The 15,340-nt window shown below is 45.7% G+C and overlaps 1 protein-coding gene across 1 annotated transcript in view; it reads right to left on the minus strand.

Annotated features, from left to right (window-relative positions):
• Window positions 1-1,214: 1,214 nt before the first annotated feature.
• Window positions 1,215-15,340, minus strand: part of LOC132897890 (vinculin-like) — a 55,416-nt gene continuing 41,290 nt past the window's right edge. The window contains exons 12-21 of the mRNA XM_060939149.1: window positions 15,016-15,215; window positions 9,756-9,884; window positions 7,880-8,029; window positions 7,673-7,781; window positions 5,591-5,893; window positions 5,388-5,515; window positions 4,610-4,795; window positions 4,305-4,508; window positions 4,081-4,185; window positions 1,215-2,870 (exon numbers count right to left, since the gene is read on the minus strand). Coding sequence (XP_060795132.1) covers window positions 2,724-2,870; window positions 4,081-4,185; window positions 4,305-4,508; window positions 4,610-4,795; window positions 5,388-5,515; window positions 5,591-5,893; window positions 7,673-7,781; window positions 7,880-8,029; window positions 9,756-9,884; window positions 15,016-15,215 — 1,661 coding nt within the window. The 3' untranslated portion in view covers window positions 1,215-2,723. The remainder of the gene's footprint in view (window positions 2,871-4,080; window positions 4,186-4,304; window positions 4,509-4,609; window positions 4,796-5,387; window positions 5,516-5,590; window positions 5,894-7,672; window positions 7,782-7,879; window positions 8,030-9,755; window positions 9,885-15,015; window positions 15,216-15,340) is intronic.

The following is a 15,340-nucleotide window of genomic DNA, read 5'->3' on the forward strand; positions in this document are numbered from 1 at the left end:
GAATAAAACAACCTCTGTTTTATTGTTGTTGCTTACACGTTAAGATTTTGAAATCTTCTCGGTCCAGTTCTATATCCAGGGAACGTTGTAATCCTTTTGGTTTATCCGTAATAAATGTGTCAGCCCCCAGGTCAGATAGGCTAATGTTATGTGGTTGGGAGGGTGTCAGTTTTTTTTGTAACATTCTAAATCGAGTACGGAAAGGACGTTTATGAAAAACAAGACAAAAAAAATACACTGAAAAACTCACTGTACACATCACTAGTGGTGATGCTTCTATGTTCAGATTTTGGGAAAGCCATAACTCCGTTCTCATTGAGGCCCAGTTCCATCCCGTAAACAATCATTTTGGTTTATCAACTACCTGCGCTCAAACATGTCACAGGAGAGGCTCAATGGGCTGGCTATGCTCTCTACAGAGCGCGAACTTGCAAAGAAGCTGGACTTCAATAACCTTATTGACGACTTTGCCACAGCAAAAGTCCGGCGCATTGCATTTCGCACCTGAATAGTTGCAGACTAAGGAAATGTTCAAACTGTAAATATGTTGAAATGTTGAAATAAAATGGTTGACTGTTATAATGGGCTTGGAATACCTGTTATTTAAGGGTTGGAGTGAATGGAGACTGTGAAAAGAGGGGTTGGGTGTGGGTGGTTGCTGTGTGGCGATGTGCGTGCGTGCGTGTGTGTGTGTGTGTGGGGGGGGCACTCAGATTATTTGGGGGGGGGGCACTCAGATTATTTTGTCCCGGGCCCAGCCAAAGCTGTCAACGGCCCTGCACACTCATACACTCACTCTCACACACACACTCTCATACACACACACACTCATACACTCTCTCACACACACACACACACACACACACACTCTCATACATACACACACTCTCTCTCTCTCTCTCTCTCTCACACACACACACAGTGTGTAAGGATCAGGATTTTCCTCTCATGCTGGGTGATGTTCACTGTCCTTCCTTCCTCTCAGACCTTCTTCATTCCCCTTTCTTCCTCTGAGCTGTTCATCTCTCTCTCCTCCTTTAACCCATTCATCCTTCATCTCCCTTCCCTCACCCCCCTTCTCCTGTTCTGCATTTCCTCTGCTCCTCTATTTATTCATCATTTCTACTGTATTGATCATTCATCTCTATGAAATCAATCTCTCTCTGACACACACACACACACACACACACACACACACACACACACACGAGTCATTGAGAAGTGGTGTGTTGGTTTAATATAAGGCACATGAGCGAGCGGTACATCACACACTGATCTTATTTACATTCACACTACTCACAATCAAACAACAACAACAGAAAAAAACAACAATTACCATCAGTGAGAAATGCATAGACTTTATAAACACTCATACACGAGTGTGTTAGTGTGTTCAGCTCAGTGAGTGTGCAGGAGAATCAACAGCGTGTGTGTGCGCGTGTGTGTGTAAGAGACACTACTAAAGCACCAAGCCAAAGGCTTATTACGGTTATTATAAATGGTGTTTAGTTTAAAAATAATACCTCAAATATAAGGATGATAAAAAAAATAATAATCCAAATAAAATGCCACGTTTGCACAGGAGATAAAACCCTCAGCTCTGTTTCCAGAACTCCAGCATGGAATATTCTGACATCTACCTAACCTCAGGCGCATGTCGATGATTAGCGACACGATAAACAAAAACACAATCTGACTGCGTCCCAAAGACCAGAAACCTAATAGATAGTATCAGAAGTAAATACACACATGCACACGTTGCCATAGTTACAGTAAATGAGTAATATGCATTTTGGGACACAACCATGACGACTCCACAGAATATTCAGGTGTGTGTGTGTGTGTGTGTGTGTTTTTCCTGTAAGAGATAATGAGATGGGATGGGATATTTTATAGAACCAGGTAACGTCATGAAAACCAGCAATATCGAACATAATATTCGATCATTATGAACGATGGATATCATCATTACTCCACTCTTTCTGAAACTATACTTCTCTCCTCTCGTATTTTGAACAGTTTTTCAGCGCCACTGTAAGCTGAGAAGCAACACGACGACTCTTTTGAAGCAGCATTTAAAAGTACAGGCACTGTAATGTTTCGAATAAAAGTGGGTAGAGCTGAGCAGCTTCATTCAAGATGTGGGCAGAGCTAATTTCAGGGCCAGAAAAAAAAAAGTGAACAAAAACTTGAAATGAAAAACAAGTACAAGATGTGCGACATGGAAAACAAGTTTTATCTCCACGTCTTTGAAATGATTGAACTGTTACTCTGATTAAATGTGTAAAATGTTACAGACCTCAGCTTTAAATAATGTAAATTAAAAAAAAAAAAAATGCTGCCAAGCTCCAAATAAAATGTAGTGCATTTTCAATTCAGCTCTGAGAAAATGTGATTACATCATCATAACACTTTCAGACATTTATATCAGCAGACATTGTGTTTCTGGCACAGATGAAAAAAACTCAACGTTCTGATGATCATCATGACATTCAGACACATTAGAAAAGTTATTAACAGGTCCATAATTCAGAGAATAAAAAAAATTCAGCATTAAAGGGTTTAAATATAAAAAAGATAGAGTCGAGATCTGAGTGAAAAAAACCTGCAGTTTTATTACAAACGATAGAAAAGGAAGTGAAAGTGGAACCGCTGCTCATCAGATGGGACTGGACCCGAGTGTGTGTGTGTGTGTGTGTGTGTGTGTGTGTGTGTGTCCCTCCTCACTGGTACCAGGGGGTCTTCCGGACCCAGCGCAGTGTGAAGCCGGCATCCGTGCGGATCTTGATGGACGCTGCCTCGGCCTCACGCACCGTCTCCTTCACCGACTGCATCAGATTCTGAGCGTTGTGGACCAACATCTCCGTCGCCTACACACACACACACACAGCTAATTAATGCTCTGCTGCACCAAAATCCAACCCGATTCTTCACCTCATTAACCAAAAGGTCACTTTTTTAGTTTAAAAAACATTCAAGGTTTGAATATTGAATATGTTGGTATGAACTGTGTGAGTGAATATTTTTAAACTTTTCTATTTAAAGTGCAGCTGAAATGTACATATCAGGACCTGAGCTTTAGTGTTACACACACACACACACACACACAAAACTTTGTGATCATCTAATCAAATGCTCTCTGAAGCATATGCCCCGCCCCCTTCCAGGGGCGTGTCTCATTCTACAGTAGCAGCTTATTAGCAGTAAACACGGTTCAACTGTGTGTTTATATCTGCGCATCTTCACTTTTCCAACTGAGAATAATGTTTGGAGTTTATTCCTGAGGAAGAGGGCGGAGTTTGTGGGTGGAGTTTGGGAGAGTCGGCAGCTTTGTAACTATTTACGGAGAGGAGACTTTCATGAACACGGAGCTGCTCAGTGTCGGCAGGTCGCGACCTCGGGCTGATGGAGAAGGGCGTGTTTATACACCGTGTCCATCGGTGAGAGTCGGGAAGAGACTGGCTCTGGAATTAGTGAGTGTTTTCTGCTAACTGCTGATAGGTTTGTTGAGACTGGAAGGGGCGGGGCTACAGCGTATCTCAAATGCTATTGGCTGTAAATCAGTTGCGCTCTCAGACACACCATCACTCTGATTTCCTGTTTCATCAACATACAGAATCAAATCACACAGAGAGAGAGAGAGAGAGAGAGAGAGAGCGAGCGAGTGAGGAGAGGAGAGAGTGCAAGAGCGACAGAGAGATTGAGCGCAAGAGCAAGGAGAGAGAGTGTGAGCGAAAGCAAGTGAGAGAGAGGGAGACAGAGAGGAGATTGAGCGTGAGAGCGAGGAGAGAGAAAGAGAATGAGGAGATTGAGAGAGAGAGAGAGAGAGAGAGAGAGAGAGAGAGAGAGAGCGCAAGAGAGAGGAGGGGGAGAGAGCGCAAGAGAGAGAGGGAGGAGAGAGAGAGAGAGAGAGAGAGAGAGAGAGACGGAGCAAGAGGGAGAGAGGAGATTGAGCGTGAGAGAGAAAGAGAATGAGGAGATTGAGCATGAGAGCAAGGAGAGAGACACACAGAGACAGAGCGAGAGAGAGAGAGAATGAGGAGATTGAGCGCTAAGCGGGGGTGGGGCGGGGGTGTTGACCTGTTCAGACTCCTCCTCACTGATGTTTGTCCGTCCCAACATGGTCGCCTTCACTGTGGAGAGAATCTTCAGCTGAGTGCTGATGGTGGGGATCCGCTCACACACCTAGAACCACACACACACACACACGCACACACGCACGCACACACGCACACACGAGTTAAACACACTTTTTATTAAGTTTATTAACTGAAGCTGGAATGACACCTGAAGCTGGTGTGTACCTGCAGCAGGTTGGTTCGAATGCGTTTATCTGTGCACTGCTTGGCCACCTCCTTAGCGAGCCGTGTGACCTCATCTGAAGCCTTGGCGATGTCTTTCGCACACTGGATGAGCGCGCGCTTGTTTCCACTGCCTCCTCGCACCAGCCGAGACATTTCCGCCATCAGCAGGGCCATGCGCTTCGCTGCACCGATGATGTCATTACCCTACACACACACACACAGGCTTATATTTTCATGCCGATCTTCACCTCATGCTCGACCACACACCGCGCGCCACACACACACACACACACACACACACACACCTTGCTGGACCACTTGCGGGCCTCGTCGTGGAGCTGCCGCGCCGCCACCATCATGGGCTCACTGACCATCTCTCCGGCTCTCTGCTCAGGAAACTCCTCATCTTTCTCCTCAGGAGGCGGCGGCCTTGGGGGCGGGACTTCACCCTCAGGCAGGGGGGGCTTTGGGGGGGCGCCCTCATCGTTAATCTAACAGGAACCAACCGCAAAACACCGTTTCTGATCCAGTGGGTCCACACGAGGTCCGCTCAGAAACAATGTACTGTTAAACTGATGAACACTAATCACTCAGAGATTATAAAAACTAGGGATGTGAAACTAGGGATTAATAATTAGATATTAATAATTAGGGATTAGGAATATTGAGGTCGAGGGATTAAGAATTCAGAATCCAAGATTAGGAAAAAGAGAGTTATAAACAGAAGGTTGTGTATTAGTGATGAGTAATTGCAGATTAGACTTATTTTTAACAAAAAGGAATTAGAGATACTAATCAGGGATTAGTGATCAGACATCATGGGATTATTGATCAGACATTATGGGATTAGTGATCAAATATTATGGGATTAGTGATCAGATATTGTGGGATTAGTGATCAGACATTATGGGATTAGTTGTTGGGCATCAGGGATTATGAACAGTAAATAAGGTATATAAAAATATTAAAGTATTTGTATGTATAAAAATAAAATGCAGTGTTTCACTTTCAGTAAAAGGTTAACTCGGTTAGAGATTGGACGCGTCTGATTTCAGATAATGTCTCTCTCTCTCTCTGACTCACGCTGAGCTGCTGGAGGTCTGGAGGAGGAGGAGGAGGGAAATCAGGCTCCGGAGGCTGAAAAGCTTCACGCACTTTCGCTACTGACGCCAAAATCTTGTAACCCGAGTCCATAAAGCCTTTCTGTAGAGCTGAGAGAGAGATTTAATTATAATTTATATAGCCTCATGTGTTCTGATGCATGTGTGCGTGCGTGCGTGTCTCACTCGGGTCCTGTATGTTGTTGGCCACGCCCTTGGCCCCCATCACCATGGGCGATATTGAAGCGCTGAGCTCATTAGCCGCCTCCCGCAGTGTCTCTCTGAACTTGGGCTCCTCGGAGTTTTCCACTTCCCGCTTCGCCACCAGCACGATCCGATTGGCTCTCCGCGCTATACTCGTCGCCCCGGCAACCAGCATCTGAGGCTGATGATTGGTCATAGCCACATGACATTTCTCCAGGTCGTGTTTAATGGCCTCCTCGGACGCATCCAACAGAGACTTCGTGTCTATCGCTTCATCCACCAGAGCTGAGAGAGAGAGAGAGAGAGAGAGAGAGAGAGAGATGTAAGATATACATCTTTTTCCAAATGTGACTAATGTGTAGAATGTATTTCTAAATTTATTTAGAAATGTAGCTTTTTAATATTTTAAGTTTTTAAAAAGCATTCACTCTGCAGTAATAAACTGTAAATATCAAAAAAGGGACAAAAACAATTTAAAATGAATGAAACGTGGCAGAATTTATCCTCCAATATGATTATTGTTGCTAATCTGTCCATCTCGTACGATGATGGTTCACGTTAAACACTTCCTGGACAGTCACGGCCACAGCATTCACACAGACAGACAGCTCCGAGTTCCCTTCTTTACGGTTTCTTCTCAGCTCCTTGGCCAACGTTTTTCTCTCCACCTCCGACTCCCGCACTCCTTCAGACAGAGTGAGCAGAAGTTTTTCCCTGCCAGTTCTCCACTTCAACACTCGTTCTCCTGAGATCTTCCTTGATGATCTCCTGAAAGTGAAGTTCTGGATGGCCAATAGGTCTCATCTCCTCTGACATCTCTCTGTAGAGCAGATCTCGACCATCTTCCATCTGCTGGTTGTGCCCAAGCCAGGATCTCCACCTTTGGCACAGGAGGCCAAATATGCTGGGAAGCTTCGCATGCTCCAAAACTTCTGAGTTGTGACCTTTGCCTGCCGGGGAATCTTCAGAATGCTTCGTAGATGGAAGCTGTCCAACCTCTTCACGCTTGGAGTAGGTCATCCACATGTCACTCGCATACAGGAGTGTGCTTTGGACACAAGCCTGGGACAAGTACTTTGGTCTATCAGGACAGAGAGCCGTTTTCCCAACACACAATCTCGGAGTCTTGACATTCCTCCTGAGGCTTTGGCAACCCTTGAACTGTTTTCAACATCAAGGGCAGGGTTCTGAGGTTCTCGGTAAGAGTCGAACCCAAGTAGGTGAAGTTGTTTACCACACTGATGTGTACGAGAGGAGGGGCTGGTGTGCCTTGTTCCAGAATATCAATCTTCTTTAGGCTAACTGCTAATCTGACGTCATCGTGGGCTTTGGTAAACTTGTCCAGTAGGTGTTGGGGTCGTATCTCACTGTGGGAAACGAGGGCTGCATAAAAGTGTGCAAAAAGTATTCCAGTCTTAACTTTAGTCTGAGCTCAGAGACGGGCGAGGTTTAAATTTCCATCAGACCTTGTGCGAAGTGATTCGACAAAAGCAGCGAGAAGAAAACCTCAGAAGAGGGCGGGTCCCAGAACACACCCTTGTTTTACGCCACTTGATACTGAGAGTTTTAAGAACAAATTAAAAATTATAAATATACTGACCTACTCCTATCTACTGAACACACAGTGATGCGATGCCGAGTGTATCGTAGTGCCACCAGGGGGCGCTGCACAACAACTGGAAGCTGAAATGACTTTCAGGGTTTTGAATATAAAACAATGAAATTTTTGACATTCCTCAGAGTTATATTTAGATAAAGAGGCCAAGAGAGTCCAGTACAGTGAATCACACACACACACACACACACACACACACACACACACACACACACACACACCAAGATTAGCAGAATAAAACTAAATCATTGACATTCTACAAGCAATAACAAAAACAGGAATGAGAGAGATGACATCACATGGCCCTTCTACAATAGATCAAGACAGATTTATTGATCGATTTTAAAAATCACTCTTAAACGGGCGTGGCCTAATATGGGCTCGGACATGCCTCCTGACGTCACCATCCTTTAAGAACGTCAGGATTTATAGAACTATTTCAGACTTACTGGTCATTTTCTCAACATTGTCGATCCACTGGTTCTTCATGGTCTCAAAGTGCTCGTGGGCAGCCTGGTTCCCGGGGTTCTTCAGCAGGATGCGAGCAGCAGACACCACCTACACACAGTACAGGGTACACAGCGAGACAGAAATCTGGAGTAAACACCATGATACCCTGGCGCAAGAAGTCATGTGTTGATTACAAACACACAAACCTGAGGCGTAAGGTCTCTGGCGGACTTGACGGCAGCGTGGATTCCCTCCACCGTACCGCGATTGGCCGTTCCCACTGCAGCTGCTTTCTCTGCTGTCGCCCCCAACCTCGCGGCGTGAGTCTCAAACCCTGCCGCTCGCTCCTCAAACACCTGATTCATATATACAGTATGTATTATGTTTTATTGAGTAATAAAAAGTATCTGGATATGCTTATAAATAATTTATGTACAACCCCGATTCCAAAAAAGTTGGGACAAAGTACAAATTGTAAATAAAAACGGAATGCAATGATGTGGAAGTTTCAAAATTCCATATTTTATTCAGAATAGAACATAGATGACATATCAAATGTTTAAACTGAGAAAATGTATCATTTAAAGAGAAAAATTAGGTGATTTTAAATTTCATGACAACAACACATCTCAAAAAAGTTGGGACAAGGCCATGTTTCCCACTGTGAGACATCCCCTTTTCTCTTTACAACAGTCTGTAAACGTCTGGGGACTGAGGAGACAAGTTGCTCAAGTTTAGGGAGAGGAACGTTAACCCATTCTTGTCTAATGTAGGATTCTAGTTGCTCAACTGTCTTAGGTCTTTTTTGTCGTATCTTCCGTTTTATGATGCGCCAAATGTTTTCTATGGGTGAAAGATCTGGACTGCAGGCTGGCCAGTTCAGTACCCGGACCCTTCTTCTACGCAGCCATGATGCTGTAATTGATGCAGTATGTGGTTTGGCATTGTCATGTTGGAAAATGCAAGGTCTTCCCTGAAAGAGACGTCGTCTGGATGGGAGCATATGTTGCTCTAGAACCTGGATATACCTTTCAGCATTGATGGTGTCTTTCCAGATGTGTAAGCTGCCCATGCCACACGCACTAATGCAACCCCATACCATCAGAGATGCAGGCTTCTGAACTGAGTGCTGATAACAACTCGGGTCGTCCTTCTCCTCTTTAGTCCGAATGACACGGCGTCCCTGATTTCCATAAAGAACTTCACATTTTGATTCGTCTGACCACAGAACAGTTTTCCACTTTGCCACAGTCCATTTTAAATGAGCCTTGGCCCAGAGAAGACGTCTGCGCTTCTGGATCATGTTTAGATACGGCTTCTTCTTTGAACTATAGAGTTTTAGCTGGCAACGGCGGATGGCACGGTGAATTGTGTTCACAGATAATGCTCTCTGGAAATATTCCTGAGCCCATTTTGTGATTTCCAGTACAGAAGCATGCCTGTATGTGATGCAGTGCCGTCTAAGGGCCCGAAGATCACGGGCACCCAGTATGGTTTTCCGGCCTTGACCCTTACGCACAGAGATTCTTCCAGATTCTCTGAATCTTTTGATGATATTATGCACTGTAGATGATGATATGTTCAAACTCTTTGCAATTTTACACTGTCGAACTCCTTTCTGATATTGCTCCACTATTTGTCGGCGCAGAATTAGGGGGATTGGTGATCCTCTTCCCATCTTTACTTCTGAGAGCCGCTGCCACTCCAAGATGCTCTTTTTATACCCAGTCATGTTAATGACCTATTGCCAATTGACCTAATGAGTTGCAGTTTGGTCCTCCAGCTGTTCCTTTTTTGTACCTTTAACTTTTCCAGCCTCTTATTGCCCCTGTCCCAACTTTTTTGAGATGTGTTGCTGTCATGAAATTTCAAATGAGCCAATATTTGGCATGAAATTTCAAAATGTCTCACTTTCGACATTTGATATGTTGTCTATGTTCTATTGTGAATACAATATCAGTTTTTGAGATTTGTAAATTATTGCATTCCGTTTTTATTTACAATTTGTACTTTGTCCCAACTTTTTTGGAATCGGGGTTGTATGAAAGAGTTAATCTCCGTGTGTGTAGGGGGCGGGGTAACCTCCTCTCTGTGGGGTGTGCCTGGTGGAGCAGTCGCAGCCACGGCCAGCAGCTTTATTGGCGTCGTCGTGTCGCTGAAGATATCAGACACTTCCTGTGTCATGGTCTCCTGCATTTTGCCTTTAAGGTCCTGAAATACACAAAGTGTCACACTGACGATCACAAAACTGAGTGAGTAAAAGATCACAGGACTGATCGAGGGCAGTGTGTGTGTGTTTACTTGCATGATTGTGTGTGTTTATATTTATGCAGTGTGGAAAAGGACAGGGGTGATGTGGTCATGTCTTCTGGTTCCTGTAAGGACTCTTGCTGCTGCATTTTGGACTAATTGGAGCTTGTTCATGCTCCTGCTGGAACCTCCAGACTGGAACCCTCTCTAGTCTGGATGCGCACCGCTAAAGCAGCAACTTTCTCCGTCCGAGAGCTAACTAATCTACACTTGCCACAAAGAAAGCCATCACTAATGACGGAGGAAGAACGACTAAACATCCTGCACTCAGCACACTGAACGTGTGCCATGATAAATGATTTATGTACTTTAGTTGAAGATTTGTTGACATTAAGGCAGATCTGACACAGACGGCCTCCGCTTGCTGTCTCTGGACAGAAGAAAAAGGCGTTCAAGGAAAATGAAAATGTGGTAGAAGTGAAAAATACAACAAAAATAAAACTATAGTGGAAAATTACTGATGAAAATCAGAAAAAAAGGTTGTAAACACCAACACTGAAAAAAAAAAGACTTGCAGCAAACAATTTTGAGGAAAAGAAAGTTGCTCCCAATCAAATTTCATATTAATTATAAAATACTACTATTGACCTTTAAAGCACTGAATGGTCTCGCACCACAGTACCTGAGTGAACTTCTGCTCCTCTATGACCCGCCACGCCTACTTAGATCAAAAGGTGCAGGCTATCTGCTGGTACCTCGTATAGTGAAGGCTACATCGGGGGGGCGGAGCCTTTTCTTACAAAGCCCCACAGTTATGGAACAGCCTTCCAAGTAGTGTTCGGGAATCAGACACAGTCTCAGCGTTTAAGTCTCGGCTGAAAACAGATCTGTTTAGTCAAGCCTTGTGTTAATGGTGTTTATGAGGTAAAGGAGTAGATCTGGAGGATCCTCAGACAGAGTGTTTTGGTAAACTGGGATGTATGGATGCTGTCAGTCCCCACTCGCTTGCTCACTCGAGTTTGTTGACGGTGTAGTGGCTGCTGCTTTATGTCCCGGGGCTCCCTCATGCCTGTGTTACCTTCTGGCTCTCTCCTTTTAGTTATGCTGTCATAGTTAGTCTTGGAGGAGTCTCCGCTTGCACTCAGTGCACAACATATTCTTAACCATTAGGTGACACTGGGCAAACCTAACAACCTGTGCTTTCTTCCTCTCTCTCTCTCTCTCTCTCTCAAGTTACATGTCGATCCTGAGACACCAGTGATGCCTCTCCTGCTCCTCAGACCTGCCTGATCCATCCTGATGCCCTACTTCTGGCTGGAGTCTCATCACATTGCTCCTGTGGAGGACGGCCCCCATATGGACAGTTGAAAGATACATTTAGAAGATGCTCTGGACCACTTAGTTTTGCTACAATGGTTTAGGACTACAGCGGTCATGAACAGTTCATGAATGCTGCGTCTTGAACCAAGATGGCAGCACACACGGATGCAGTGGCTTCTCCAGCTCCAGCTAACGGTGCTAATTTTTGTGTCAATGTCTGTCAGTCTTGACTACAGTCGCTATGTCATTTAGTCGGTCTCTCTCATTGTTACAGCCGTAAAACCCTTATGGTTTTGGGCTCAAAGAGCAACTTTGTAATCCCGGAATCACTAAGAGAGAAGCTACGTAGCCTAGGACCACTACGCGGATAAAGGCTCAACATGGCAATGTGTGATTCAGCTATCTGGGGAAGGAGGCACCACAAGTGGTGCGAGAGGAACTGGAAGCGAGGTAGACAAGTGGGTGTCCACTGGAGGCTAAAAGCTAATCCTAGCCAACTGGTTCTCCTGTCAGTACCACTGGCTAATGCGCACTCTCGACAATAAAATTGACCACCTTAGACTCCAACTGACCACCCAGTCTGAAACAAGGAACTGCTGTGTGCTTATCTTCACAGAAGCGTGGTTGTCAAACAACATTCTTGACACAGGGGCATAACATCACTCCGCGTGGATACGACCGCCGAGACTTCCGGTAAGAGCCGTGGTGGTGGTGGTCTCTGTTTATATCAACAATGACTGGTGTATTAATACCTTGGCAGTCGATACCCATTGCTCACCATGGCTAGAGCTTGGCGAAATGCCAGCTGTTTTATCTACCACAGGAATTCACCGCTATTATAGTCATAGCAGTGTACATCCCGCTCAGTGCTAATGCTAACGAAGCGCTACCTGAGCTCCACGATGCCATCAGTGAGCAACAAACGGCCCACCCCGATGGCTTGGCTTGTTCATTGTTGCTGGGGATTTCAACCACACCAACCTAAAAACTGTGGTGCCAAAGTTTTACCAGCATGTCAACTTTTCCACAAGGGGAGACAACATGCTGGACGTATTCTACACCAATGTCCATGAATCACACAAGGCCATCTCCCGGTCCCACCTGAGACACTCAGACAAACTCTGTGTCCTGCTTCTCCCAGCATACAGGCTACTGCTGAAAACGCTTCAGGCCATTACAAAGGACTATCAGAGTCTGGCTGGAAGGAGCCACTTCGGCCCGACAGGACTACTTTGAGAGCACGGACTGGAACCAGGCATGAAAACGGGTCGGGGTGAAAAAGGTGAGAAGGGTGCGCGAGTGGTGACGTGGCCTCTGGTGTTGTTTTATTTTGTTTGAAGGGTCCTCCCCCAGAATAAATATTATAGCCTTCTTACTAAGTATACTGTATTGACACTTGCACAAGGACATACAGTACAAATACATGTAGTTATAGTGAAATTATGCCCTGGAAAAAAATGCGAATAATAGAACGAAGAAAGTGGAGAACACACAAGGAATAGTGATCATTTTTTCCTTTTATTTGCCTGGACCACCAGTGTCTCCATGGCCCGCTTTCGCCGAGTTGCCACATGTTTCAGCCTCGCCCGCTTCTCTCCTTCAGCAGTCTGTTTCTTGGCCTGCTGAGCACTGCAAGTTGCTTGAGAGCCACACTTGCTCTGCTGCTTTTCCTCCTTGTTCACCCTCTGCTGGTGTTTGTATGTGGCTGCTGCAGAGTTAATGTTCTTGCACAATGTTCTGTCCACTTCCCCAAACTTCACGTCCTCCCTTCTAAAGAGCTGCATAGCTGTCTTCCCCCTGGACATCAGCGTCTACTTGACCGTCTGTATTGCATTAAATGTTTCCACATTCATGTTGCCACTCCTTTGATCAATTACATCATTCATCAGACTAAATGAGGACTCAACTCTAGGTCCATGAAAGATGGAGAGGCAACGCTTAACCAGTGCACCCAGGGAGGGGTACTTGTCTGGTTTGTCGAAGACATGACCCCACCACTCAACGATGCTCTCTTCCTCCTTAAAGCTGGGGATGGTCAGGTCAACACCGAACCGCACAAGTTCCCTCTGGATATCCTGGTCTGCTGGCAAGAGGTGCCCCAGCATACCACTCAGCCTGCCAAGATATGGAAGTACCTGCAGCTTTCAGTTCTTTTTAAATCAAGGCTGAATACTTTCTTCTTTGCTGCTGTCTTTTATTAAATCAAATTTGAGACTTTTAATTTGATTTCTTTCAGCACGGACAGCACTATAAAATGGCGTCTCCACTATACAGTGCCCTATATAGTGAGTAGCGAGCAATTTCGGACACAGGGATTGTCAAAAGACGCACGCACCCTCTTTCGAATGCTGACGTAATCAAGCCGGAAGTTTTGTTTGTTTTGATGGCAAATCAGGAAAGTTTGAAAAAAGTAGGAAATTCAGTCCGATGACTCAATCCAGCTTCCGGCGGTCTGGTCTGCGCTCTGACTGATGTGTGCACGCTCTGGCCAGCAGGAGAAGAGGCGCGAAATGATGCTGCTTGCCCTTCGCAGCGAGATGTACTCGTCACTATATCAAAGCAGGAGGAGGAGGAGGCGCAAACCGGCACGAACTGTCTATGGGTGCGAAGCGACCTCCTTCCCCTTTGGGTCAATATCAACCCCCCCCCCAATTTTTTTTCCTCATCGGATCTACACGATTCACGTAGGTCACCCATTTTGGTTTCAAAACGGCGAATTTTGCCGAAAGGTGAGGGATTTTCATGCATGTGGAACATGTGGCAGCTTCCCTGAACCTATGACCAGCACATCTGTCTGAAGGAATATAAAGACTCTGTGACTGGGTACATAGAGAACTACATCAAGGAAATCAGTGTTGAAAAGACCATAACCACACGCACCAACCAGAAGCCATGGCTGACAGCTGAGGTCCATGCCCTGCTCAGAGTAAGAGACGCTGCCTTCAAGTTGGGACAGGAAGGGCCTCTCAGGTCAGCAAGGGCTCTGCTTTCCCAGGCCTTCAGGAAAGCAAAACGCCAGTATGCACAGAAGATTAACAACCACTTCTGTGATACTAAGGACCCCAGATGCATGTGGCGAGGCATCCAGGCCCTACCAGATTATAAAAATCACACCACATGCCAACAACAGTGACCCCCATCTCCCTGACATGTTAAATGATTTCTATGCATGGTTTGAAGCCATGAACAACACGCAGACATACAAGTTCATGCCCACCCCTGAGGAGGTGCTCAGCCCCAGCTGACCTGAGGACGACGCTATCCAGAGTTAACCCGTGGACGCAAAGCTGCAGGCCTCGACAACATACCAGTGAGCGTGCTCAGGGACTGTCCTGACCTGCTGGCAGGTGTCCTCACAGACATCTTTAACATCTCCCTCAGCCAGGCTGTGGTCCCTGTGAGCTTCAAAAAGACCACCATCCCAGTGCTGAAGAAGTGTCTCAATGACTCCTGCTCAGTATCTAGGGTTAGAACGTCTAGAAGCAGGCTATTTATCATCACGTCATCTGCCATCACCCAGATGAGGATGGGTTCCCTTTAGAGTCTGGCTCCTCTCCAGGTTTCTTCCTCATGTTGTCTCCGGGAGTTTTCCCTCACCACCGTCACCTCAGGCTTCATCATCAGGGATAAATTTATTCGTTTAGATGTCTAAAGTCTTTGTTTTTCTGTAAAGCTGCTTCATGACAGTGTCAGTTGTTAAAAGCGCGATAAACTTGACTTGGCATGCGAGTGTGTCCATGTGCATAATAACGTGTGGGTGTGTCTCTCTTACTTTCAGTGCGTGTTGGAGCTGCTGAGCGAGTGCCTGTGCTTGGGGTGTATCAGCCTGTCCACGCGCACTCAGTTCAGCCAGTTGTCCCATCAGCTGTTCCACCTGCTCACACTTTCCCATAAGCTCCGCCCTCTGGGAGCCAGGTAACACGTTGGCAAGGCGACGCCCCTCGGCAACCAGCCCACGAATAGCAGCTTGACCTGGACAGAGAGACGGCCGTCTAATCTTTTCCACCCGGTCTAATCCCTCACACACACACGCACGCTAATCACAGAGTGTTTTTGTGTCACGATGCACACAAAACATCAGGAAATGAAGTTTACAC

The sequence above is a fragment of the Neoarius graeffei genome, chromosome 14 (assembly GCF_027579695.1).
Source record: "Neoarius graeffei isolate fNeoGra1 chromosome 14, fNeoGra1.pri, whole genome shotgun sequence".
Classification (NCBI taxonomy): domain Eukaryota; kingdom Metazoa; phylum Chordata; class Actinopteri; order Siluriformes; family Ariidae; genus Neoarius; species Neoarius graeffei.